Source organism: Mobula birostris, chromosome 7, assembly GCF_030028105.1.
Source record: "Mobula birostris isolate sMobBir1 chromosome 7, sMobBir1.hap1, whole genome shotgun sequence".
Classification (NCBI taxonomy): domain Eukaryota; kingdom Metazoa; phylum Chordata; class Chondrichthyes; order Myliobatiformes; family Myliobatidae; genus Mobula; species Mobula birostris.
The window spans coordinates 21,931,965-21,959,380 of NC_092376.1; the positions used below are offsets into that span (position 1 = coordinate 21,931,965).

At 40.8% G+C, this 27,416-nt stretch overlaps 1 protein-coding gene across 1 annotated transcript in view; it reads left to right on the forward strand.

Moving 5' to 3' along the window:
• Positions 1–27,416, forward strand: part of oca2 (oculocutaneous albinism II) — a 503,930-nt gene that overhangs the window by 422,764 nt on the left and 53,750 nt on the right. Inside the window, exon 22 of the mRNA XM_072264241.1 lies at positions 4,126–4,219. Coding sequence (XP_072120342.1) covers positions 4,126–4,219 — 94 coding nt within the window. The remainder of the gene's footprint in view (positions 1–4,125; positions 4,220–27,416) is intronic.

The following is a 27,416-nucleotide window of genomic DNA, read 5'->3' on the forward strand; positions in this document are numbered from 1 at the left end:
AGAGTGGGCTGAAAGATGGCAGATGGAGTTTAATGCTGATAAATGTGAGGTGTTACATTTTGGTAGGACTAATTAAAATAGGACATACATGGTAAATGGTAGGGCATTGAAGAATGCAGTAGAACAGAGGGATCTAGGAATAATGGTGCATAGTTCCCTGAAGATGGAATCTCATGTGGATAGGGTGGTGAAGAAAGCTTTGGTATGCTGGCCTTTATAAATCAGAGCATTGAGTACAGGAGTTGGGATGTAATGTTGAAATTGTACAAGGCATTGGTGAGGCCAAATTTGTATTGTGTACAGTTCTGGTCACTGAATTATAGGAAAGATGTCAACAAAATAGAGAGAGTACGGAGAAGATTTACTAGAATGTTACCTGGGTTTCATCTCCTAAGTTACAGAGAAAGGTTGAACAAGTTGGGTCTTTATTCTTTGGAGCATAGAGGTTGAGGGGGGACTTGATAGAGGTATTTAAATTTATGAGGGGGATAGATAGAGTTGACGTGGATAGGCTTTTTCCTTTGAGAGTGGAGGAGATTCAAACAAGAGGACATGAGTTGAGAGTTAAAGGGCAAAAGTTTATGGGAAACATGAGAGGGAGCTTCTTTACTCAGAGAGTGGTAGCTGTGTGGAACGAGCTTCCAGCAGAAGCGGTTGAGGCAGGTTCAATGTTGTCATTTAAAGTTAAATTGGATAGCTATATGGACAGGAAAGGAATGGAGGGTTATGGGCTGAGTGCAGGTCGGTGGGACTAGGTGAGAGTAAGAGTTCGGCACAGACTAGAAGGGCCGAGATGGCTTGTTTCCATGCTGTAATTGTTATATGTTATATGGTTATAAGATAAAAATATGGGAGCGTGATCTGAAACAGCAACCTCTCTATATTCACAGAAACAAACTGATGAAATCATTTGACTATCGATAAAAAAAATAATCAATCCTGGAATATGTGTGATGGACATGGGAAAAAAACGAATACTCTCTATCTAAAGGATATAAAAATGTCAAACATCAACTATACCACACTTCAATAAAAGGACTGAATAAACAAAGCTGATTTATTAAGAGATGCTGGTTTAGAAGATGATCAGTCTAAAATTGGGTCTAGCCAACAGTTAAAATCTCCTCCCATCACCAAAGAATAAAGATTCAGATCTGGTAAAAATGAAAAAAAGTGTTCAAAGAATCCTGGGTCATCTATATTTGGGGCATACACATTGGCAAATACTATTAATTTATTATCTAGTTTTCCTGAAACTATAACAAAACATCCATTAGTATCAGACACTACTTTATGTTGGACAAAGGAAAGTGTATTATCTATAAGAATCGAAAATCCTCTAGATTTGGCCTGAAAAGAAGAGTGAAAACAAAGTCCATTCCAATGGCTAAAAAAACATAGATTTTCACATTTGCGTATGTGAGTTTCTTGTAAAAAAAAATAGGGACCTTAAATTTCTTAATATAAGCAAAAATCTTATTACGTTTAACAGGATGATTTAACCCTTTTGTGTTAAACCTAAGTAAGTTCATAGTTTGGTCCATTTTTAATATTATTTAAAGGAAGGGTTAAAATGTAAGTTAAAAACCAAGCCATAAACCTTGAGAAATGGTAACGAAGCAACAAGTTGGCTAAAAATTCAAACAGCTTCTGGGGGAAAAAGCCATAACCCCATCCACCTCCCAAAGAAAGAAAACCGACCAATAGAAAGTCAGCATCTACAAACTACGGACCCCCCCCCCAAAAAAACCTGGTGATCGCTCCAATTAGTTTCAAGGTTATTTATATTCCAACCTAGACTAAACAATACCCAAACAAGAGATTCAGCTCTCGTATATCAAAAATACAGTATTAAAAATACGAAAGGAAATTAGTTACAAAGGTTTACCAAGAGTAAAAGATGCAATTATTCATACAGCTAGGCATTGAACATTAATCTTATATCTTCATGAAAAAACAGACTAAGCATTTAGCATTCAAATTTAAAAAATCTTTGTGCTTCAGCTTTCAAATGAAACCATTCGAAGGATCCATATTTAATGAGCTTCTCAGTCAAACTGGGTAGCCAAGGGATGGGTTAAAACTCTTGTTAAAAAAAATTTCAACAGAGCTTGTTTAAACTTAGCACATTCCTGAATAACCTCAAGCGAATAATCTTTGAGAATCTTAATATTCCACCCTATAACCAACCATGCCCCTTCGACAGGATTTGCGAATTAAAAGTTTCTCATTTAATCTTGTGTCTTCATATAAGGAGAAACTAAACAGCTAGCCTTCGGATTTAACCTTTGGATTTTGAAAACTTTTGTGCTTCAACAGTCGAGCGGAACCATTCAAAAGAACCATTTCTAAATGTGATTCTGAGTCCGGCTGGGTAGTGAAGGGAAGGCTTGAAACCCATATTAAAAAGCTTGGACATAACTTCTTTGAACTTAACACATTCCTGCATAACCTCAGGTGAATAATCTTCAACAATTCTAGTCTTGTGACCATTATGGTCAATCATGCCTCTTCGATGAGATTTACGAATGAAGAGTTCCTTTGTTTTAAATTCCTGAAATCAGATTATTACTGATCTTGGTCTCTGAGCATTAGGAGGTCTAAGTTCAGGAGATCTGTGAACTCGATCGATCATGGGCACAGACATCAAAATCTCTGGAAATAATTCTTGCAGAAAATTTGCAAAAAACTCCACAGGATGGTTACCTTTGATTAATTCTTCGAGACCCAGAACTCATAGGTTGTTCCTTCTAGTTCTATTTCCTTGGTCAATAATCTTCTGTCTTAACTTTTCATTGGACTTCGATTGCTTTTCACAAAGCTTCTGCGATTCATCCACTTCCCTTTCCAGAGCCAACAAATTTTCCTCATTATTTTTAATACGTTTATTGTGTTCATTAAGAGTTTGTTGAATAGAGTGCAATTCACCATCTATTTGTTTAAATTCAGTGCTGAATTGTTGAAACTTCTCAGAGGCTTCTTGTGTATGATTTTGCAGCAATTCCATAATAGAATCCAAAGAGGCAGTAAAATCATCCTTTATAGTACCTCTGGCATTCCTTCTAGCCATAAAGAAAGAATATTACACTTAAAAAAAAAGTTTCAAGACAGGTTGGAAATAGTAAGATAATTAAAGTTGGAGCAACGACAGATTGCTGTACTCCATCAGCCACCACCAGGAAATCTCAATTCTAGAATCTTCAGCTTGAGCTTCAAAGTCCAAAGTTAGTTTATTATCAAAGTACATATATCACACCATATACTATTCTGAGATTCGTTTCCTCATAGGCATTCACGGGAACAAAGAAATACAATGGAATCGATAATAAAATTACACACAAAGACTGACAAACAACTAACTAATAAAAGAAAAAAATCAGTGCAAAACCAAAGAAAATAATAATAATAATAAATAACTAAATAAACAAATAATACTGAGAATGCGAGTTGTAGAGTCCTTGAAAGTTAGTTTAAGGCTGTGGAATCAGTTGAGAGTTGAGGTGAGAGGAGTTATCCAACACTGATTCAGGACCATGTTGGATGAGGAGTAATAATTGTTCCTCAACTTGATGGAGGCTCCTGTACCTCTTTCCTCATGGCAGCCGTGAGAAGGGAGCATAGTCTGGACAGTGGGGGTCTTTGATAATAGATGTTGCTTTCTTATGGCAGTGCTCCTTGCAAATGTGCTCTGTGGTGGGGAGTGCTTCCCCTGTGATAGACTGGGCTGGGTCCTCTACTTTTCATAAGCTTTACTGCTCTTGGGCATTGGTGATTCCATACCAGGCGGCCATGCATCTGGTCAGGATACACTCCAATCCATGTCTGTAGGAGATTGTCAGTGTTGTAGACAACATGCCAAATCTGCGCAAACTTCTACGAAAATAGAAGCACTGATATATTCAGCATTTCCCAGCCAATACCACTCAGAATTGTCTTTGTTCCTGAGTTGAAACTGCTTGCTTTTGGCTTCTGAATGAAGATCAAGAATGTAAAAAGTGATTATTGATATTTCACTTGTTGTTTAATTTTGGCTTCTGAATGAAGATTCAGAAAGTATGAAATAGTTATTGATATTCCATTTATTGTCTCCTTTGAGCTTCAGATGATTTTTCTTCTTACTTTCAGGCAACGGCACACTGATTGGAGCTTCGGCCAATGTGGTGTGTGCTGGGATAGCCGAGCAACATGGCTACGGCTTCTCCTTCATGGCATTTTTCAGGTAAATTTTGCTTTGTCAAAATGAAAAAAAACAGCAATAGTGTACTGACTTACTTAGCTTCTTTCCAACTGTGATAAGACTGCTGAACGGATCCTGACCCAGATCTGGGCCGTACCCTCCAAATATCCGGACCTGCCTCTCGGCTTTTTTTGCACTACCCTACTTTCCATTTTTCTATTTTCTATTTATGATTTATAATTTAAATTTTTAATATTTACTATTGATTTGTAATCCAGGGAGCGGGAAGCGCAGAATCAAATATCGCTATGATGATTGTATGTTCTAGTATCAATTGTTTGGCGACAATAAGTATAAAGTATGCACATCACCCCTACCCAACAGCAGCTCCCCAGATTCCTCTGTCCTGGGTCAATTTCAAATTGGCCCCATGTGGAAACCATCTTCCTCTCCCAGGGATGAGGTCTTTGGAACTTCTGTAGTTCTGGGTTGTTACGGGATGCTGTCGCTAGCCTTGTGCCCAACCCCCATCCTTTTGCAGCTAGGCTTGTGAACGTCCATGGCAGGGTCAATAATTTACTGAACAAGCACATAATCAATTCTGATAGTGGAGAGAGGTGATGCATTAGAGCATGAAGAATAAAGAGGTTTGAATGTTTTAAATATACCCAATGACTCGACCTCCACAGCCATCTGTGACAATGAATTCCACAGATTCACCACCCTCTGGAATAATAAATTCCTTCTAATCTCTGTCCTCAAGAGTCTTTCCTCCATTCTGAGGCTGTGCCCTCTGGTCCTAGACTCCCCCACTATAGGAAACATCCTCTCCACATGCACTTGTCACGAACCCCGTGACGGGTTAAAGAACCAGCAGAAATGGAAAACACTTCGGAGTCCAGTATTGCTATTAACTAATAATATTTATTAGTAACTACATAATACAGTAATATAAACTCAGATATATCAAACAGGTAGCAATGATTGTACACACACATATATATATATGTGTGGAAATATATGAAAACCAAGCTTCTTCGAGTCTAGGGGTAAATAGATAGTCCTACAGAGATGAGTAAAGTTCAGTTCAGTTCGTGGTATTGAGTTGAGTAGTGATGGAGAGAGAGAGAGAGATTTGAGTCTTCAGGTGAGCTGACGCCATCGATCTTCCCGTTGTCCTCTAAAATTCTTTAGAAGTCACCGACTGTGACCACAACAAAGGGGACCGTTCTTCTGTGGTGGAATTATCAACCCAGGCGAGGGTTGTACACATGAATAACTCCCCACCGGTCACACCCTTTTCACACTGCGAGAGCCACTGATTGATCCTCCCAATCGATCCTCCAAAACCCCCCTTTCTGTAGGCACAACAAAGCTCATTCAGTGTCCAAAACCATGTGTCTGCAGGTCTAACAATTGACCTTCTAATTATCTCACTGTGCTAAACACCAGCCGTCCATCAAGCAGCTCCCCCCTTCTCTTGTTGTAAGAACTTGGAAGCTGCCAGTGTCCTTGCAGAAAGTATAAACAAACTGTGAGCAGTCTTCGCCTCTCTCTCTCTCTTAATAACAAGGTGTTTGTGTTGTACACCTCTCTCTCTCTTTTTAAAGGTATAGTCCATAAAAAATATGACCCCTAGGGTATATAACACACTCTATCTAAGGCTTTAAATATTCTATAGGTTTCAATAAGATCCCCCTCATTGTGAGATCCCCCTACAGAGAGTAATTGAGTTGAACATTATGTATAGGTTTAAGGGAAAACTGGATAAGTAAACCACAGAGAAAAGAATAAAATACAGTCCTTCCAGGTGAGGCGACACTTCACCTGTGAGTCGACTGGGGTGATATACTGCATCCGGTGCTCCCGATGCGGCCTTCTATATATTTGCGAGAACCAGCGCAGACTGGGAGACCGTTTCACTGAACACCAACGCTCTGTCCACCAGAGAAAGCAGGATCTCCCAGTGGCCACACATTTTAATTCCACATCACATTCCCATTCTGATATGTTTATCCACGGCCTCCTCTACTGTCAAGATGAAGCCACACTCAGGTTGGAGAAACAACACCTTATATTCCATCTGGGTAGCCTCCAACCTGATGGCATGAACACTGACTTCGCTAACTTCCGTTAATGCTCCTCCTCCCCCTCGTACCCCATCTGTTATTTATTTATTTTATATATATATAAATATATATTCTTTTCCTCTCTCTCCTTTTTCTCCCTCTGTCCCTCTCACTATACCTCTTGCCCATCCTCTGGGCTTCACCCCTCCCCCTTTCTTTCTCCCTAGGCCTCGTGTCCCATGATCCTCTCATATCCCTTTTGCCAATCAACTGTCCAGCACTTGGCTCCATCCCTCCCCCTCCTGTCTACTCCTATCATTTTGGATCTCCACCTCCCCCTCCCACTTTCAAATCTCTTACTAGCTCTTCTTTCAGTTAGTTCTGACAAAGGATCTCGGCCCGAAACATTGACTGTACCTCTTCCTATAGATGCTGCCTGGCCTGCTGCATTCACCAGCAACTTTTATGTGTGTTGCTTAGAAGAATATTCTGATGGTGCTGGATGACAAGGGAAGGGAAAATGTTAGTGTAAGCACTGGAATACCCCAATTAGTCTGAATGACCTTTTGAATTGTATGTATTTTGTGCAAAGGGCATTGTGTTATCAGAGACAGCTGCTTCAGGGTTTCTTTTCTTTTGCTAACACTATTACCTCTGTAGAAGCCTTCTGAGTTTGTTCCCTAATGGAAAAATAATTGCTTCTCCTTCCATGCAGAGCTCTCTAAAAGGACCACAAACTTTTTGTGGTTTGGAGGCTTGTGTGCCTCAATGACCTGGAGTACTATGTTGAACATGGAGTCAGGGCTTTATGCTTTAGCTCTTGATAAGGTCACCCATGCCTACCAGGTCTAAAGGTAGATCAGGTCCACTGGTCCTCCAGGTTCGGGGGATCATCTCAGGGCATAAAACCCTGACTAGTCAAACAAAACTGTTATGGAAACAGTAAAGAAAAATCCTTCTACATATATGTGCGACGGTATTCCTGAGTCTCCACCCAGGACTTGCATGACAAACAGTAATGAAAACTGAGAGGAAGCTATTGGCATGATGAAGAAAATCCCAAGACCCAGAAAAATATTGGTTTGTGGAAGGGCGGAGGAAAAGCAGTAGACCAAAGGCAACTTGGCGCCATACCATAGAGGCAGAAATGCCCACCCTGAACCACATATGGGACATAATAGAGAAGATGGCCAAGGGCAGACAGAGATGGACGAGCTTCATTTTTGGTCTAAACGCTGGCAGGTGTAACAAGCAGCAAGTAAATAAGTTCCACGCAGAGCATTAATGAAAAAAAATTGTTTTTAATTTAAAAATAGACTTTATTCATAATAACAAATATAAATAAAGCAAGAAGCAGTGCAACACCCTTTTATATTAATGGCCGCTGCATTCAGTAATATGCTGCCCAACAGGCAGTAACTAACTAACTTCTGAGCGGTGTAAAGTTGTAAAGCAAAGAAGATCACCAACATATCACCATTGCCACTCTCTTGGCTCTCTGAGGTGATATCCCTTTCATTGTTCACGGATCTGTATGTTCAATGTACTGTACGTATGACAAATAAAACTAATCTTTAAATCTGCAACCTTCTACCACACCCAAATCTGCCCCTCCATGACCAGTAACAGAAAGAGCTTATACTGTGGCCCTTCCCCACAGTGCCTTGTGTAAACTGTAGTCCTGTTGAGGCTAAAGGAGAATTGCAAAAGGATTCAGGGCTTTTCTCAGGTATAGAGAGAGTAGAGTAGTGGATCAAGCATGCATCCTTGAGATAATCCTGTGGTCTGTTAGCAAGGAGGAGTTGCCAATCTGCACTGACTGTGGTCTCCTGATGAGGAAGTTAAGGATCCAGTTGTCGAGGAAGGTACATTGGCCCAGGTTTTGAAACTTATTGATTAACACTGAGCAGATTATGGTATTGAATGCCAATATGTAACAGCCTAATGAATGTTCCGTTGTTACCTAGAGGCTCCAAAGTAGAGTGGAGAGCCAGTGAGGTTGCATCCTCTGTAGACCTGTTGCAGCCATAAGCATATAGAGGCAGGTCCAGTCCTAGCTCAGACAGGAGTTAATTCTAGCCATAACCAAACTCACAAAGCACTTCATTATGGTAGATGTGGGTGCTATGGCAGCATTCCCTGAATCCAGCAGCACACATTTCCAGCACTCATTTCAATGTGTCCTTCCTCATTTCTGGAAAAAGTGAGGGTTGGGATAATTGGAGCTCAGGGTATACACTCTGGCTACTTTATTAGATACGTCCTGAAACCAAATAAAATGGCCAGTGAGGTCAATTATTCTGAGGTCAAAGTCACTTAGATCACATTTCTTCCTCGTTCTAATGCTTTGTCTGAACAATAGCAGAACCTCTTGACCATGTCTGCATGCTTATATGTAATGAGTTGCTTCATGATCAGCTGATCAGATATTTGCATTAATGAGCTGGTGTGCAGGGGTACCTAATAAAGTGGCCACTTTGTGTATAGTCAATGGCACAGTGGGCAGTGGCTTGGTTCACTGTGTTGGTAAAGTAGCAAAATGCCCCAAATGATTCCATTTTCCTTGCTCTTTCCCTTAATTGCACGGAGCCTGAAATGTACCAATTTGTATATTTGAAATCTTTTAGCATTTCAGTTAGCATATCGGATTTAGAAAGGTTTCCCTATCAGTGTATAACAAGGCAAATCAAATACTTCCTGTAGCAAAGTTATTAATATGCTTCCGTGGACCAGGAGCATTTGAATTATCAGTAGGTCAGGAACATTTCACTCAGGTCGTGACTGATTAATTCTCATATGTTATAAACAGAACCCCAAGCCATTTCAGATCTGTTACAAAAGCATTTAGCAAGACCGAGATGAAATTAATTAGTGTTTAGATTGTGTTAATTACCTTCTGAACTTCTGCCCTAGTACTAGGGCAGCATATAAAAATGCAACACAAAAGATAGATATGCTTAAAGCAACAAGTATGTCCTGCCATTTTTAATGGTTTCAAGATGTTCCAATGTAATTGACGACCAATATACACTCAATGGCCACTTTGTTAGATACACTAACTAACAAAGTGATACACTTTGTTAGATGCCTGCTTGTTAATGCAATTATCTGATCAGCCAATCATGTTGCAGCAACTCAATGCATAAAGGCATGCAGACATGGTCAAGAAGTTCAGTTATTGTTCAGATCAAACATCAGAATGTGACCTAACTGTCTTTCACCATGGAATGATTGTTGGTGTCATACAGGGTGGTTTGAGTACATATCTCTTGGGATTTTAACGCACAAAAGTCTCCAGAGTTTACAGAGAATAGTGTGAAAAACAAAAAAAAAATCCAATGAGCAGTAGTTTTGTGGGTGAAAGCACCTTGTTAATGAGAAAGGTCAGAGGAGAATGGCCAGACTGGTTCAAACTGACAAGAAGGTGACAGTAACTCAATTAACCACGCATTACAACAGTGGTGTGCAGAAGAGCATCTCTGAACACACAACACGTCAGATCTTGAAGTAGATGGGCTACTGCAGCAGTAGACCATGAACATATGGAAATTCACTCTATGGCTACTTTACTGGGTATCTCCTGTACCTAATAACATGGCCATTGAATTTACTCAGTGCTAAAAAGCAATAAACCACTGGTGCTGAAAAGTGGAAATAAAACAGAAAATGCTCAGCAAACCAGGCAGAATCTGTGGAGAGAGATTGAATGGTTCAACCCAATGACATTTTAAAAGACCATGTCAGTACTTACTTTTCCAGTGTAGCTATAAAGGCAAAAGTATTCACCAGTTTGTGCTCGGCAGGATCCCTCAAAGAACAAATAACATCATTGAAGATTAACAGCTTTGAAATAAAACCTTTTCAGGTTATGACAATCAGGGACTTGTGCTAATGTTATTTTGTGACTGTACATGATGGATCATAACTTGATGTGCTGTGTGTGAGTCTATGTACTGTGCTTTGCTCCTTGAGCCCAGACAGGCGATATTTCGGTTAGCTGCATGGCTGTGTGACAATAAACCTGAACTTGAAAATAGAAATTCTGATGAGAAGTCGATAATTTTATTTAATTTCTTGGAACACCAGTCTAACCTGCTGAATACTTCCAAAATAGTTTGTTTTATTTCAGACTTACAGCTTTTGTAGTATTTTGTTTTTAGATACTGGCTGTGATGGAAGTCATTGAAGAATAAATCATTATTTTGGCAGCAGAAGGAAAATGGGGAATAAGTAGAAGATCAGTTTGGAGTTACTTTGTGTAAGAAAGAGGAGCAGAAATACGCTGTGTGAATATTCAGGCAGCGTTAGAACTGAAATTTGATGTTACCTCTGTTATACGTTATAACTGAAATTTGATGTTATAGAACATAGAACGTAGAAGAATACAGCACAGTATAGGCCCTTCGGCCCACAACGTTGTGCCGACCCTCAAACCCTGCCTTCCATATAAGCCCCCACCTTAAATTCCTCCACTCCCCACTCCCTTTGATTCTGAACAATCCCAGGTCTATGGGTTAGTGATCCTTCTGAGTCCTGATTGGTTCCAAAATGCTGACTGTTTATTCATTTCCCTTGGTGCTGTCTGACCTGCTGAGTTCCTCCAGCATTCTGTGAGTGTTGCTCCGGATTTCCAGCATCTGCAGAATCTCTTGTGTCAGCAATTTTATTGTTTCCGACACTGCTTTGCATAAACTATCATCTGGTTTTATTCTGTGCTATTTGCAATTAGGATTTTGTTTTTAGTAACTTGCGGCTCGCTTCATCACAACCCTGTTGCGGGTCTCTGACCATTGAAGCAATGCTTCAGTAATCTCCTTCTATACACATTAAGAAATTTAATTGGATCACTATCACAAATTAAAAACTTGCCTCTTAAGTTTAATTATATTCCTAATTAACTTTCTTTCTACTCACAGCTGGCTTTGTCTTTACTAGAGTAGTTAAATGTATTCGCTGACCGAATGTGGGAAAGAATACCACAAAATACAGAGTTTATTAATAAATGAGTCTTCAGAAGATTTTTTGCCACAGGCATTGTGAAATGTCATGAATAAAATGTGGGAGACTGAAAGCAAAATATTATCCCTTTCATGTCTGAAAGGTTAGCATGAATTAATTGATAGAGCACTTACCCTTGAATCAGAAGGTTTTAAGCTCAAATCCCACCCCAGTGACAAAAAATTCCCTGGTTGAAGTCTCACTTTTGTGGAGTTGTGCTAACTTTCATATAAAAGATGGCCTCACATGTTATGTCAAGTAGACAAAAATGATCCCATGGTATTTTTATTGCAAAGTACAAGAGAACCAATCTAAGACATCCATCATCAATTGATCTTTCCAAATAGATTGAGGTTGAAATCATATGACCATAAGGTATAGGAGCAGAGTTAGGCCATTCAGTCCATCGAGTCTGTTCCACCATTCCATCATGTCTGATTTATCATCCCTCTCAACCTCATTCTCCTGCCTTCTTCCGGTAATCTTTGACACCTTGATTAATCAAGAAAATGTCAACCTTCACCTTGAATATACCCAATGACTTGGTGTGCACATTCGTCTGTGCCAATTAATTCCACACATTCACCATCCTTTGGCTAAGAAACTTTTCCTCGTCTGTGTACTAAATGGACATTCCTCAATACCAGTGCTGTACCCTCTGGTCCTAGACTCCCTCACTAAAGGAAACATCCTCTCCACATCCACTTTATCCAGTCCTTTTAATATTTGAAATGTTGTAATGAGATTCCTCTTCATTCTTCCAAACTCCAGCGACAGACCCAGAGCTATCAAAAGCTCCTCATATGTTAACACTTACATTCCTGGAATCATCCTTGTGAACCGCCTCTGGACCCTATCCAATGCCAGCACATCTAATTTTAGATAAAGACACCAAAACTGTTCACAATACTCCTAATGAAGTTTGACCAATGCCTTATAAGGCCTAAGTTTCCTTCCTATTGTATTCTAGTTATCTTGAATGAATGCTAACATTGCAGTTACCTACCTTACCAATGACTCAACCTGCAAGTTAACATTCAGAGTATCCTGCATGAGGACTTCCAAGTCCCTTTGCACCTCTGATTTTTGAATTTTCCTCCCATTTAGAAAATAGTCCATACCATTATTCTTTCTGCCAAAATGCATGACTTTCCTATATCATATTCCACTTGCCTCTTCTTTGCTCATTTTTTCAATCTGTCTAATTACTTCTGCAGACTCCCTGCTTCCTCAGCACTATCTAATTCTATACCTGTCTTCAAATCATTCACAAACCTGGCTACAAAGCCATCAATTCCTTCATCCAAATCACTGACATACAACGTAATAAGAAGCAGTCCCAACACCGAGCCCTGTGGCCCTCCGGTAGTCATCTGCAGCCAAGCAGAAAAGGCTCCCTTTATTCTACTCTGCCTCCTGCCAGTCTCTTGAATCTCCTACCCACGCCAGTACCTTTTCTCTTACACCATGGGCTCTTATCTTGTTAAGCAGCCTCATATGTGGCACTTTGTCAAAGGTCTTCTGAAAATCCAAATGAGCAACATCCACAGACTCTCTTTTGTCTATCCTGTCTGTTATTTCCTCAACAAATTCCAACAGGTTTGTCAGGCAAGAATTCCCCTTCAGAAATCATACTGACTATGGCCTATTTAATTACGTGTCACAAAGTACCCCAAAACCTCATCCTTAATAATGGACTCTAATATTTTTGCAACTACTGAAGGCTATCTGGCCTATAATTTTCTGGTTCTGCCTCCCTCCCTTTTTAAAGAGTGGAATGACACTTGCAATTTTCGAGTCCTCAGGAGCCATTTCAGAATGTAATCATTCTTGGTAGGTAATTTCTAATTCCTCCACAATCTCTTCAGCTACCTCTTTCAGAACCCTGGGATGTAATCTATCTTGGCCAGGTGACTTATCAGCCTTCAGACTTTTAAGTTTTCCAAGTGCCTTCTCCTCAGTAATTGCAATGGCAGTCACTTCTGCCACTAAATAATTATTACGGTTCATCTGCCGTTTCTTTAACCCCCAATACTACCTCTCCAGAATCAATTTCCAGTGGTCCAATATCTATTCTTGTCTCTCTAGTACTCTTTATTCACCTGAGAGAACTTTTTGTATTCTCTTTTATATTATTGGCCAGCTTACCTTCATATTCATATTTTCGCTCTTTATGGTTTTTTATTTGCCTTCTATTGTTTTTTAAAAGCTTCCCAATCTTCTACCTTCCCACTAATATTTGCCCTATTATATGCCCTCCCTTTTGCTTTTATGTTGTCTTTGACTTCCCTTGTCAGCCATGGTTGCCTCAGCCTTCCTTTACAATACTTTTTCATCTTTGCGAATATCTTTTCTGCACCTTCTGAACTTCCTGCATGAGCACCAGCTGTTCTGCTGTCATCGCTTCCAGCATCCCCTTCCAATCTACTTTGACCAGCTCCTCTCTCATTCCTAATTCCCTTTACCTCATTGTAATACTGATACACTGATTTTTATCTGCTCCTTCTCAAACTACAGGGTGAATTCTATCATATTATGAGGACTAACTCCTAAGAACCATCAGGCTCTTAAAGTAAAGGGACTAAATTCACTCATCTTCATTAGGCCCATAATTGAAATGTTCCCACAACTAATGGTCTCACTTTCAAAGACTATTCATCTCATGTTCTTGATATTGATCCCTTATTTATCATTAATATTTCTTTCTCATTGTATTTGTACAGTTTCTGCCTTTTATACACTGGTTGAATGCCCAAGATGGTGAGGTTTTTTATTGATTCTATTATTGTTATTATTCTATTATGGATTTGTCAAATATGCCAACAAGAAAACTAATCTCGTGGTTTTATATGGTGACATGTATATACTTTGGTTACACTGGACAACAAAGATTTTGCTTCCTGAATATCTTTAGGTGCATCTTATGAATTTTGGGCTACTGATCATGAAGATCACCATGAAATTTCCCGATCATGCACTATTTTTTAAATAAATTTACGTTTATTATTTCAATTCATAATTCAAGTCAATTAAGATGTTGGCTACAATGTAAGCTAGAAAGTTTCTTATCTTGTCCAGGCATGCTTGGGCACGCTTAGGCAGCGCGGCTGCTGCATGGCAGGACAGGTTTTAGTGATAATTATTGGGTTCAGGACTGTAAGGATGGAATTTGTTATCACCAGGCACAAAAATTTCTATGAAGGATTTTGATATTTGAGACAGATGTTTCCCAGAATAACTATGCCAAGATTAAGGAAAGCACTTTTGTTGGTCCATAAATCAAACAGGTCATCAATGGCAGGCAATTTGAAGAATTTCTAGTGGGACCGGAGAAAATCACATGGACGGCATTCAAGGAAATTGTTGAAATTTTTCTTGGCACCTACAGAGCACCAAACTACATGCAGCTAGTTGAAAGCATGCTTCAAGCATATAAAACCATGAAATGCAACATGTCACTAAAGATTAACTTTCTGCATTCCCATTTAGACTTCTTCCCTGCAAATCTTGGTGTTGTTAGTGACGAGCATGGTGAAAGGTTTCACCAGGACATTGCGGTAATGGAGAAAAGATACCAGGGCAACTGGAGTCCATCAGTGCTGGCGAATTATTGTTAGACACTTAAGCTAGAAGCCTCAGACACTGAGTACAAATGAAAATCATTAACAAAATATTTTTAACTTAGTTGAACTATTTGCAAAGCATCAGCACTATTATTCAATTAAACACACTATATTCAATAAAAAGGTGGGCATGTGGCCAAGTGGTTAAGGCATTGGACTAGCGACCTGAAGGTCGTGAGTTCAAGCCCCAGCCGAGGCAACGTGTTGTATTCTTGAGCAAGGCACTTAATCACACATTGCTGTGTGACGACACTGGTGCCAAGCTGTTTGGGTCCTAATGCCTTTCCCTTGGACAACATTGGTGTAGTGGAGAGGGGAGACTTGCAGCATGGGCAACTGCTGGTCTTCCATACAACCTTGCCCAGGCCTGCGCCCTGGAGTGTGAAGACTCTCCAGGCGTAGATCCATGGTCTTGTAAGACTAACGGATGCCTTTACTTTATTCAATAAAAATTAATTTGTTGTTTCTCCAAATTCTTACGTGATACAAGTAGTCTGAAATTATATTTGTGTTCATCTTCAAGCAGTCTATCATAAACAAAAAAATTCTGAAGAAGCAACACTTTTGAAAAAATTTGTTGTCCAGTGTTATAAATTTACTTTGACTTGGACAAGGAACCTACATCTTCTATCCTATGTTACCCCTTTCCAAGGATTTGATTTCATTTTTTTACCAATAGAGCAATCCAACCCCTCTGCCCACCTACCTGTCCTTTTACAATGTGTATCTTTGGATATTAAGCTCCCCACTATGATCTTCTTTCAGCCAGTACTCAGAGATACCTACAACATTGTACTGCCAATCTGTAACTACGCCATAAGATCATCTTCCTTTATTGCGTATACTGCGTGCATTCAAATATACGTATTCATCACCCTTTTGGATTTTGGCCCCCTGTTGCATTTTAACTCATCCATGACTGAAATTTTGCCCTGTCATCTGCCTGTACTTCCTCACGACCTCACTACACACTGCATCTAATTGTACATCAATTACTCCACCCTCAGCCCTATCACTCTGGTTCCCATCCCCCTACCAAATTGGTATAAAACCTTCCCAGAAGCTCTAGCAAATCTGCCTGCAAGGATATTGGTCCCCCTTGATTCAGGTATAACCTGTCCTTTTTGGACAGGTCACTTTTCCTGGAAAAGATCCCATTGATCCAGAAATCTGAAACACTGCCCCCTGCACCAATTCTTCCGCCACACGTCTATCTGCCTAATCATCCTATCCTTACTCTCAATGGCCCTAGACTGCACAGGCAGCAATCTAGAGATTACTATCCTGGAGGTCCTGTTTTTCAACTTTCTGCCTAAATCCCTATATTCCCTCTTCAGGGCCTCCTTTTTTATACCTATGTTGTTGGTACCAATATGTACCACAACTATGGTTGTTCACCCTCCCGTTTTAGAATGCCATGAACCTGATCTGAGATTTCCCTGACCCTGGCACTTGGAGGCAACATACCATCTGGGTGACTCTTTCACATCCACAGAATCTGCTCTCCGCTCCTCTAGTTGTGGAATCCCCTATCATGACTGTACTCCACTTCCCCCCCCGCTTCCCTTCTGAGCCACAGAGCCAGGCTCAGTGCCAGAAATCTGGTTGCTGCAGCTTCCCCCCAGGTAGGTTGTCTCCCTCAACAGTATCCAAAGCAATATAATTATTACTTAAATACTTCGAACCTCTGCCTATGGTTGACCAAACCTGTTCTTGCCTAATATTTTAGAGGCAAAGCCGGACCACTCTAACATTGGTGCACTCCTTGTCTTCTGGTCTTTAATATCTTTAATATCAGTCCAACAATGGCCACTCTGATCACACCTCCTTTCTTTCTATGGTTCTGTGCTGATTTCAGCCTGCAGGAAAAAAACAGCTGAAAGCTCCCAAGTTCTTTTTTAAACCACGCTGAATCACTAGTGAATGACCTCTTCAGCTGATCTCAGGCTGCAAAACAATATTACTCATACACTTAGCTCATTATATCAGCTTAGTGTATCAGTAATGATGTACCTGTCTTTAGCTCCTCTTCTGATATTGATTTTTATTAACTTCAATTCAATTTTAGAAATGGCATTCAATGTGCACATACTACAACATGTGTGCTTAGCACATGCAGCAGAAAATGTAATCTCTTGCCTTTGTCACTTGACTCTTTAACCTAGAACATAGAACAGAATAGCACATTGTCAAAGTTTGAGGTATATTTATTATCAAAATATGTATACTATATATAACCTAGAGATTTGAGATGTAGACTACTTTCTAAATGGAGAGAAAATTAAAAAATCTGAGATGCAAAGGGATTTGAGAATCCTTAGGCAGGATTCCTTGAAGGTTAATTTGCAGGTTGAGTTAGTGGAGAGGAAGGCAAATGCAATGTTAGCATTCAATTCAAGAGGACTAGAATACAAAAGCAAGGATGTAATGTTGAGGGTTTAGAAGGCACCGGTGTGGCCTCACTTGGAGTGTTGTGTGCAGTTTTGGGCCCCTTATCTAAGAAAGGATGTGCTGACGTTGGAGAGGTTTCAAAGGAATTTCATGAAAATGATTTCAGGATTGAAAGGCTTCTTCAGACATGATTTCAGGATTGAAAGGCATTTGAAGGCTCCGGGCCTATACTCACTGGAATTCAGAAGAATGGGAATGATCTCATTGAAACCTATCAAATGTTGAAAGGCCTCGGTGGAGTTTTTGCGGATAGGGTATTTCCTATGGTGTGGTAGTCTTAGACCAGAGGACACAGCCTCAGAATAGATGGACGTCCATTTAGAATGGAGATGGGGAGGAACTTTTCTACCTAGAGAATTGTGAATCTGTGGAATCTGCTATTGTGGAGGCCAAGTAGTTGGTTATATCCATGTCAGGGCTGCGTAAAAAGAGGTACCTTTTAATCAGGAGGGCAATAGAGGTTTCAATGGCAGATTTCGCTGCAATTTCACTGAATTGAGGAGCGACCAGTCAGCAAGTGGGTTTCATTAGAAGGGTGATTAAAACTAATTCAAGTGGAACGGCCATTATTTTGGAGTGTGCCAGTGTTTATAATGGTTTTGGTTCATCAAGCTTAGGCGAGATCAGGTTTGGGAGAGGTAAATTGTCTTGTAAGTTTCTCTCTCTGTCCTTATTTCTTCATTCCTCATCCGGTAGGGCATGGGAGATTATTAACAATGGCTCCAGGGGCAATGTGTGGTATGTGGGAAGTCTGGGAGACCTTCAGTATCCCAGATAAACTCATCTGTTACCAGGTGCACTGAATCGCAGCTCCTGAGAGAATGTATTAAGGAAATGGAGCTGCAGCTCGATGACTTTTGACTCATATGGGAGACTAAGGAGGTAATAGACAAAGGCTACAGGAAGGTAGTCACCCCTAGGTTGCAGGAGACAAGTAACTAGGTGACTGTCAGGAGAAGGAGGGAAAATGTACAGCCAATGCAGAGTCCTCCTGTGGCCATTCCCCTCAGTAATAAGTATATACCTTTAGACACTATTGAGGGGGACGACCTACCAGGGAGGAGCCAAAGTGACCAGGTCTTTGGCACTGAGTCTGGTGCTGTGATTCCAAGGAGCAGAGAGGTGAAGAGGACTGCAGTGCCAATAAGAGATTCCTTAGTCAGAGGAACAGAGGTGAGGTTCTATGGGGTAATAGAGACACAGGATGGTATGTTGCCTCCCTGGTGTCAGGATCAATGATGTCTTGGATCGGATCCATTACATTCTCAAGGGTGGAGGGTGAGTAGCCAGAGGTTTTGGTACATATTGGCACCAATGACATAGGTAGACATGGTGAGGAGATCCTGAAGAGAGATTTTAGGGAGCTAGGTAGAAAGCTGAGAAACAAGACCTCCAGGGTGGTAACCTCTGGATTGCTGCCTGTGCCACATGCCAGTGAGAGTAAGAACAGAATGATTTAGCAGGTGAATGAATGGTTGAGGAACAAGTGCAGGGGGTGGGGGTAAAGAGATATGGATCATTGATATCTCTTCTGGGGAAGGTATGACCTGTACAAAAGGGATAGGTTACACCTGTAACTGAGCAAGTCCAATATCCTTGTGGGCAAGTTGGCTAGAGTTGTTCAGATGGATTTAAATTAATTTGGCAGGAGGATGGGAACCAGAGTGATAGTGTTGAAGATGGGGTAGTTGGTTCAAAAACAGAGGAAATGTGTAGGGAGACTCCTAGCAAGGAGAGGCTGATGACAGGGCAAAACTGCAGTCAACAGGAGGTGTTGCAACGTAAAAGGTGGACAAAATCGAAAATGGTGAATACAGGACTGAAGGTGTTATATTTGAATGCAGGCAGTATAAGAAAGAAGGTAAATGAACTTGTAGCATATTTACAGATTGGCATGTATGATGTTGCAGGCATCACGGGGTTATGGCTGAAAGAATGTTATAGCTAGGAGCTTAATGTCCAAGGATAACTTTGTATTGAAAGGACAGGCAGGAAGGCAGAGGGGGTGATGTTGCTCTGTTGGTAAAAAATGAAATCAAATACATAGAAAGAGGTGACATAGGGTTGGAAAATATTAAATCATTGTGGAACTACCAGGGTAAAAAAGGAAGACCTTGATGGGAGTTATATACAGACACCCAAACAGTAGTAAGGAAGTGTCCTAAAAATTACAATGGAGATAGAAAATGCATGCCAAAAGGGTAATGTTACAGTACTCATGGGGAATTTCAGCATGCAGGTACACAGGGAAAACCAGGTTGATGCTGATGTCCAAAAGGGGGATTTTCTAGAGTGCCTACAAGATAGCTTTTCAGAGTAGCTCACAGTGGAGCCCAATAGGGGATCAGCTAGTCTGGATTGGGTGTTGTGCAATATACTGGAAATGATTAACAAACTTAAGGCAAAAGAACCCTGAGGGGTAAGTGATCACAGTATGATTGAATTCACGCTGAAACTTGGAAGGAGAAGCTAAGATCAGATGCATCAACATTACAGTGGATGAAAGGGAGTTACAGAGGCTTGCGAGAGGAACTGGCCAGAATTCATTGGAAAAGAACACTGGCAGGGATGATGGCAGAGCAGCAATGGCTGGAATTTCTGGAAGCAATTCGGAAAACACAGGATATACACATCCCAAAGAGGAAGAAGTATTCTAAAGGAAAGTTGTCACAGTCATAGCTAACAAGAGAAGTCAAAGCCAACATAAAAGCCAAAGGGAGGGCATATGATAGAGCAAAAATTAGTGGTAAATTAAAGGATTAGGAAGCTTTTAAAAACCAACAGAAGGCAACTAAAAAGTTATTAAGTAGGTAAGGACGGAATATGAAAGTAAGCTGGCCAATAATTTTAAAGAAGATACCAAAAGTTTCTTCAGATACATAAAGTGTAAAAGAGAAGTGAGAGTGGATATTGGACTACCGGAAAACAATGCTGGAGAGGTACAGTGGTGCTGGAAAGTTTGTGAACCCTGTAGAATTTTCTCTATTTCTGCATAATTATGTCCTAAAATGGAATCAGATCTTCACGTAGGTCCTAAAACTAAGTAAAGAGAACCCAATTAAATGTTGTAAAAACACAAAAAAACATGATACTTGTTCATTTATTTATTGAGAAAAATGATCCAATATTACATGCATTTGCTGAAAAAAGTATGTGAGCCTTTGCTTCCAGCAACTGGTGTGACCCCCCCCCCCCCGCCGTACAGCAATAACTTCAACCAAAAGTTTCCGGTATCTATTGATCAGTTCTGCACATTGGTTTGTAGGTATGTTAGGTCATTCCTCCTTCCAAAACTACTTCAACTCTGGGATGCTGGGGGGGGCTTCCTTGCATGAACTCATTTCTCTAGGTCCTTCCACAACATTTCTAAAGGATTAAGGTCAGGACTTTGACTCGGCCATTCCACAACATGAATTTTCTTCTTTTTAAACCATTCTGTTATTGATTTACTCGTCTTGTCTTTTTGCATTATCCAACTTCTATTAAGCTTTGGGTGATGGATTGCTCCCCTGACATTCTCCTGTAAAATGTCTTGATAAAATTTTGAATTTATTGTTCCCTCAATGATTGTAAGCTCTCCAGGCCCTGAGGCAGCAAAGCAGCCCAAAACATAATGCTCCATCCACCATGCTTCACAGTTGGGATGAGGATTTGGTATTGGTGTGCAGTGCCCTTTCACTCCAAACTTAGCAATGCGCATTTCTGTCAAAAAGTTCAACTTATATCTCATCTGTCTACAGAACGTTTTTCCAGAAACGTTGTAGTACATCCGGGTGGACTTTTGCAAACTTGAGAAGTACAGCAATTTCTTTTGCAACACTCACAACTCGCTGGAGGAACTCAGCAGGTCGGGCAGCATCCGTGGAAAAGATCGGTCGATGTTTCGGGCCAGAACCCTTCGTCAATGGGATCTTCCAGCATGTTGTGAGTGTTGCTTTGACCCCAGCATCTGCAGATTATTTTGTGCAGCAATTTCTTTTTGTTTTAGTGAGCTGTATTTTCCGCCGTGATGTCCTTCCAATAACACCAATCTTGTTCAGTGTTTTTCTTATAATGGACTCATGAACAGAGACTTTAGCAAGTTCTAGAGATTTCTGCAGGTCTTTTGCTGTTATCCTTGGGTTCTCTTTTTCCTCCTTTTGCATTGTGTGTTGTGTTCTTAGTGTGATCTTTGCAGGATGCCCACTCCCAGGGAGAGTAGCAACAGTACTGAATTTCCTCCATTTGAAGACAATTCCTCTTACCGTGGGCTGATGAACACTCAGGTCTTTAGAAATGCTTTCATTGCCCTTTACAGCTTCATGCATCTCTACCGTTCTTCTTCTAAGATCCTCTGAAAGTTATTTTTATCAAGGCATGTTGTACGTAAACAGATCTTTGTTAAGAAGAGTAGGCTCTGTCAGTAAACTGACTTTCTGTGTCTTTTTTATAGGTTAGGGCACCTCTCCAACCCATGCCCCCAATCTCATCTCATTGATTGGAACACCTGAATCCAAATAGCTTTTGTAGAAGGCATTACCCCAGAGGTTTACAAACTTTTCCCAACAAATACATGTAATATTGGTTCATTTTCTCAATAAGTAAATGAACAAGTATAATGGTTTTTGTGTTACGTACTTAATTGGGTTCTCTTCATCTAGTTTCAGGACTTGTGTGAAGATCTGATCACATTTTAGATCATATTTATGCAGAAATAGAGAAAATTTTACAAGGTTCACAAACTTCCTAGGACCACTGTAGTAATGGGGAAGAAAGAAATGGTGGACGAACTGAATAAATATTTTGTTTCAGTCTTCACTGTGGAAGACACTAACAGTGTGGTGGAGGTTCCAGTTGTTAAGGGTCATGAAGTGCGTGAAGTTACCATTACTAGGGAGAAGGTTCTTGATAAGTCACCTGGACCAGATGTTGTACACCCCTGTGTTCTGAAAGAGGTGGCTGAAGAGATTCTTTCAAGAATCACTAGATTCTGGAGTGGTTCCTGAAGAATGGAATATTGCAAATGTCACTCCACTCTTCAAGAAGGGAGAGGGGCAGAAGAAAGGAAATTATAGGCCAGCTAGTCTAACCTCCGTGGATGGGAAGATGTAGTCGACTGTTAAGTATGTGGTTTCAGGGTATTTGGAGGCACATGGTAAAATAGGCTGCTGTTAGCATGGTTTCTTCAAGGGAAAATCTTGCCTGATGATTCTGTTGGAATTCTTTGAAGAAATAACAAGCAGGATAGACAAAGCAGAATCAGTTGATGTTGTGAATTTGGATTTTCAGAAGATCTTTGACAAGGTGCCACACTGTTTATCAAGCTATCAGCCCATGGTATTACAGGACAGATTCTAGCTCGGGTAAAACAGTGGCTGATTAGCAGGGTGCAGAGTGGGAATAAAGGGAGCTTTTTATGGTTGGCTGCTGTTGGCCCAGTGGTGTTCCACAAGGGTCTGTGATGGAGCCAATTTATTTTATGTTTTATGATAATGATTTGGATCATGGAATTGACGGTTTTGTTGCAAAGTTTGCTGACGATATAAAGATAGGTGGAGGGGCAGGTAGTTTTGAAGAAGTAGAGAGGCTACAGAAGGACTTAGATAGATTAGTTTAATGGGCAAAGAAGTGGCAGATGGAATACAGTGTCGGGAAGTGTATGGTCATGCACTTTGGTAGAAGAAGTGAAAGGGTTGACTATTTTTTAAATGGAGAGAAAATCCATAAAAACTGAGGTGCAAAGGAATTTGGGAGTCCTTGTGCAGGATTCTCTGAAGGATAATGTGCAGTTTGAGACTGTGGTGAGGAAGGCAAATGTGATCTTAGAGATTATGAGGGGTGATTGATAAGTTAGTGGCCTAAGGTAGGAGGGGTCAATTTTAGAAAACCTAGCACATTTATTTTTCAACATAGTCTCCTCCCACATTTACACACTTAGTCCAGCGGTCGTGGAACATACAGATCTTGAACCTTCAGAAAGTGCCCACAATGGGGATGATTGATATGTTCGTGGCCTAAGGTAGAAGGAGATGAGTTATACAGCTCCTGTTACATGCACATGCAGGTCAACTCTTTGAGTTATGCAGAAAGTTTGAGGTTAATAACTCATCAGGGGTGATTGATAAGTTCGTGGCCTGAAGTAGAAGGAGATGAGTTATTAACTTCACTCAAAGAGTTGAACTGCATGTGCATGTAACGAGAGCTGTATAACTCATCTCATTCTACCTTAGGCCATGGATATATCAATCACCCCTCTTATTTCGAGAAGTCTAGAATATAAAAGCAAGGATGCAATGTCAATACTTTATAAAGCACTGGTGAGGCTCCATTTGGAGCTCCTCATCTTAGAAAGGATGTGCTGAAACTGGAGAGGGTTCAAAGGAGGTTCATGAAAATGATTCAAGGTTTGAACAGCTTGTCATATAAAGAGCACTTGATGCCTTTGGGCCTGTATTCACTGGAATTCAAAAGAATGAAGGGTGACCTCACTGAAACCTATTGAATGGTGAAAGGCCTTGATAGAGTGGATGTGGAGAGAATGTTCAGAGGACACGACCTTAGAATAGAGGGGTGTCCTTTTGGAGTGGAGATGAGGAGAAACTTCTTTAGCCAGAGAGTGGTGTATCTGTGGAATTCATTGCTTGTATTTTAAGGCAATTTTTATATTTTATTGATTGTTCAGGGCATGAAGAGACACGGGGAGAAGGTGGAGAAACTGGGTCTGAGAGGAAAACTGGATCAGCTATGATGAAATGATGGAGCAGGCTCGATGGGCCAAATGGCCTGATTCTGCTCCTATGTCTTACCGGTCCTATAGTTAAGGTAGAGGTTGATAGATTCTTATTTAGTCAGGGCATGGAGGGGTAAGGGGAGAAGGAAGGAGATTGAGACTTAGAGGGAATAGGATCAGATATAATGAAATGGCAAAGCAGACTTGATGGGCCCAATGGCCTAATCCTGCTCCTATAGCTTATGGTCTTATGTCCTCTTTACAGGTACACAAAACAAAGAAACCAAATAGAATCCATTAAAAAAGACTGTCAAACACCCGACGTGCAGAAAGAAAACCAAATCATGCAAACAATAAAAGTAAGCAACTAACATTCAGAACTGAAGTTCACGAAAGTGAGTCTACATCCACGAAGCCAGTCACAGCCGATCCAGGAGCCTATGAGTTGCAGGCTAGAACCTCAGTTTGGCACAGAGACTAGTAAACCCAGTGAGCAGCGAGCTGAACTGGCCCATCACACTCCTCCAGCCCTGAAGCCCTGACCTTTTCAATCTGCTCCAGCACTTAAATCGGCCAAACAGCGGGTCATTCTTCATTCCTGGACCCGAGCCCTGCTGCTTCGATATGCTCTTGATCCCGGGATCCATTGCCCTGATTCAGCCCATAACCGAACTTACTAGGTTAGCCCGGTGCTTAAATCAGCCAAGCATCAGTTTGTTCCTCACCCTCAGGCCTGGGTGCCGCCACCTCAACTCTGCCTCGCCTTGGTTCTGCTTCTAACTCCACTCTAGCAGCCAAATATTAATTTGTTCCCCTCTCTTGGACCCAGGCCTCGCTTCCTCAATTCGGCCTGTACACATCATGCCACAACTGCCCTTCATCTTCTAGATTTCAGTTCACACTGCTAAAATGCCAGGTCAGATTTGACCACATTTGAAAAGATCGTTCCCAGACTTGTGCTGTCAAAAGCCACCTGGGCAGTCCAGGGCAAAAATTTAGGGTGTGTAACCTGAGGCCCAGCTATAATTTATGGAGCCTCTGTTTCCTAGGAAGGCTTCTTATGTGACGTTTTGAGATTAGTTAAACTCACAAAGTCACAAAAGGTTTCAGTGACCACAGTGGTTGAACAGGACACATGCTCAGAGATTTCCAAGATGCTGGAAGTCCAGAGTAACACACACAAAATTCTGGATGAACTCAGTAAATCACACAGCAAAACTGGAGAGGAATAAAGAGTTGACATTTTGGACTGAGACCCTTCATCAGGACTGGAAAAGAGGAAGAATCCAGAATAAGAAGGTGGGGTGGAAGGAGGGGGGGGTGGGAACGTTGACACAGACCATGAGAGGCCTGTGTCGGGCATTTTCATGCCTTACAAGGCGCAGATTGGAAGTCTGTGTGGGGCACCACTCTACTTGGCCATGAGGAGGCCAAAGAGTAAAAACTGCAAGGTGACAGGTGAAGCAGGGTAAAGGGGAAGGTAGGGGGGTGGGGAGGGAGGATGAAGTGAGAAGCATAGTGGTGATTGATAGAAAAGGCTAAAGAAGAAGGTATTTGATTGGAGAAGAGAGCGCACCATGGGAGAAAGGGAAGGAAGAGGGTCATCAGAGGGGGATGATAGGCAGGTGAGGAGAAGAGGGTAGCCAGCGTGGTGAATGAAAAAAGAGAGAAGAGGGAGGTGAAAGAAATTACCAGAAGTTGGAGAAATCAGTGTTCAATATGGGTCACTATCATTTTAACCTATCAGGATGTGGATGAATATACTGTAGCACTGTGAAAAGTAAATGCAGAGGAACTTGGTCCTTTATCGTATGAATTAAACATCCAATACAGTGAAGTACTTTTACTGAACTTCAGTGCCTTTAAAATGAGCCAATTTAAAGAGATAGATTTTAATGTAAAATTGAAGAGATTGATTTTAGCGTAACATTGAAGAGATGGATTTTATCTCTTGTACATAATAAAGTGGCCACTAAGTATATCTCCTGAGTCGTCTGCTGCTGTAGCCATCAACTTTAAGGTTCGAAGTGTTGAGCGTTCAGAGATGTTCTTCTGCGCACCATTTTTATAATGCATGGCTATTTGAGTTAATGCCACCTTCCTATGTGCTTGAAACATTCTGGCCATTCTTCTCTGACCTCTCTCATTAACAGGGTGTTTTCACCCACAGAACTGCTGCTCACTGAATGATTTGTTTTTCATACCATTCTCAAGACTGCTGTGTGTGAAAACCCCAGAAGATCATCAGTTTCTGAGATGCTCAAACCACCCCATCTGGCACAATCTTTCCATAGTCAAAGCCAATTAGATCACATTTCTTCCCTACTCAGAGGTTTGATCTGAACAACTGAACCTCTTGACCATGTCTGTATGCTTTTATGCATTGAGTTTCTGCCAAATGATTGGCTAATTAGAAATTTGCATTCATGTACATAAGTATAGTTGTATCTAATAAAGTGGACAGTGAGTGTATGATTGCATGAAAACTAATTGCCATATAAAGTATAAAGGGAGGGGAAATCAAGGGTCAGAATATCTCTTTAAACATTCTGTATCTTGTGAGATATTCCTTGTAAATCTGAATTGGTTGCCTTTGGAGATCATAAAAAGTATGGAATCATAATTGATACACAGTGGACCATGGTGGAAAAAGCTCATAAGATCTCCTGCCCAGAGGCAATGTTGATGAATTGCTGCTCTGATTTAGAAATGACACATGGTGTTGATCTATTTGTTGAAATTTTGGAACAGCTTTCATTTTACGTCAACCTCCACCTAATTTTTAAAATGCAGCAAATTGAAGAAAATGCCCAAGGTTAGTATCAACCTATAAATACAAGATTAGGCAGGTGCTGGAAATCTTGAGTGACACACGCAAAATGATAGGGAAACTCAACAAGTCAGGTGGCATCCATGAAGGGGAAAAAACAATCGACGTTTCAGGCTGAGAACCTTCAACTGGACTGGTAAGGAAGGGACTAGAAAGCAAAATAAGAAGATGCTGGGAGGGGAAGGAGTACATGCTGGCAGTTGATAGGTGTCATCCTATATTTGAGTGGAAGCCATTCTCCTCCCTGCATTTCACAGTTTCCCTTTTGAAGTACATTCTAATAAAAGATTTGAAAAGAAATAATTTGTTCAAGACTCCGAAAGACACCTTCTGTTCAGGCAGGGTTCACTTCTTTCCAGCATTGTCTCATGAACACAACAGTTTGCACGGAAAACTGATGTTTTGAAATCACTGTTAATAAGACATATAAGATTATTAAAGGATTGGACAAGATAGAGGCAGGAAATATGTTCCAGATGCTGGGAGAGTCCAGACCAGAGGGCATGGTTTAAGAATAAGGGGTAGGTCATTGAGGACAGAGTTGAGGAGGAACTTCTTC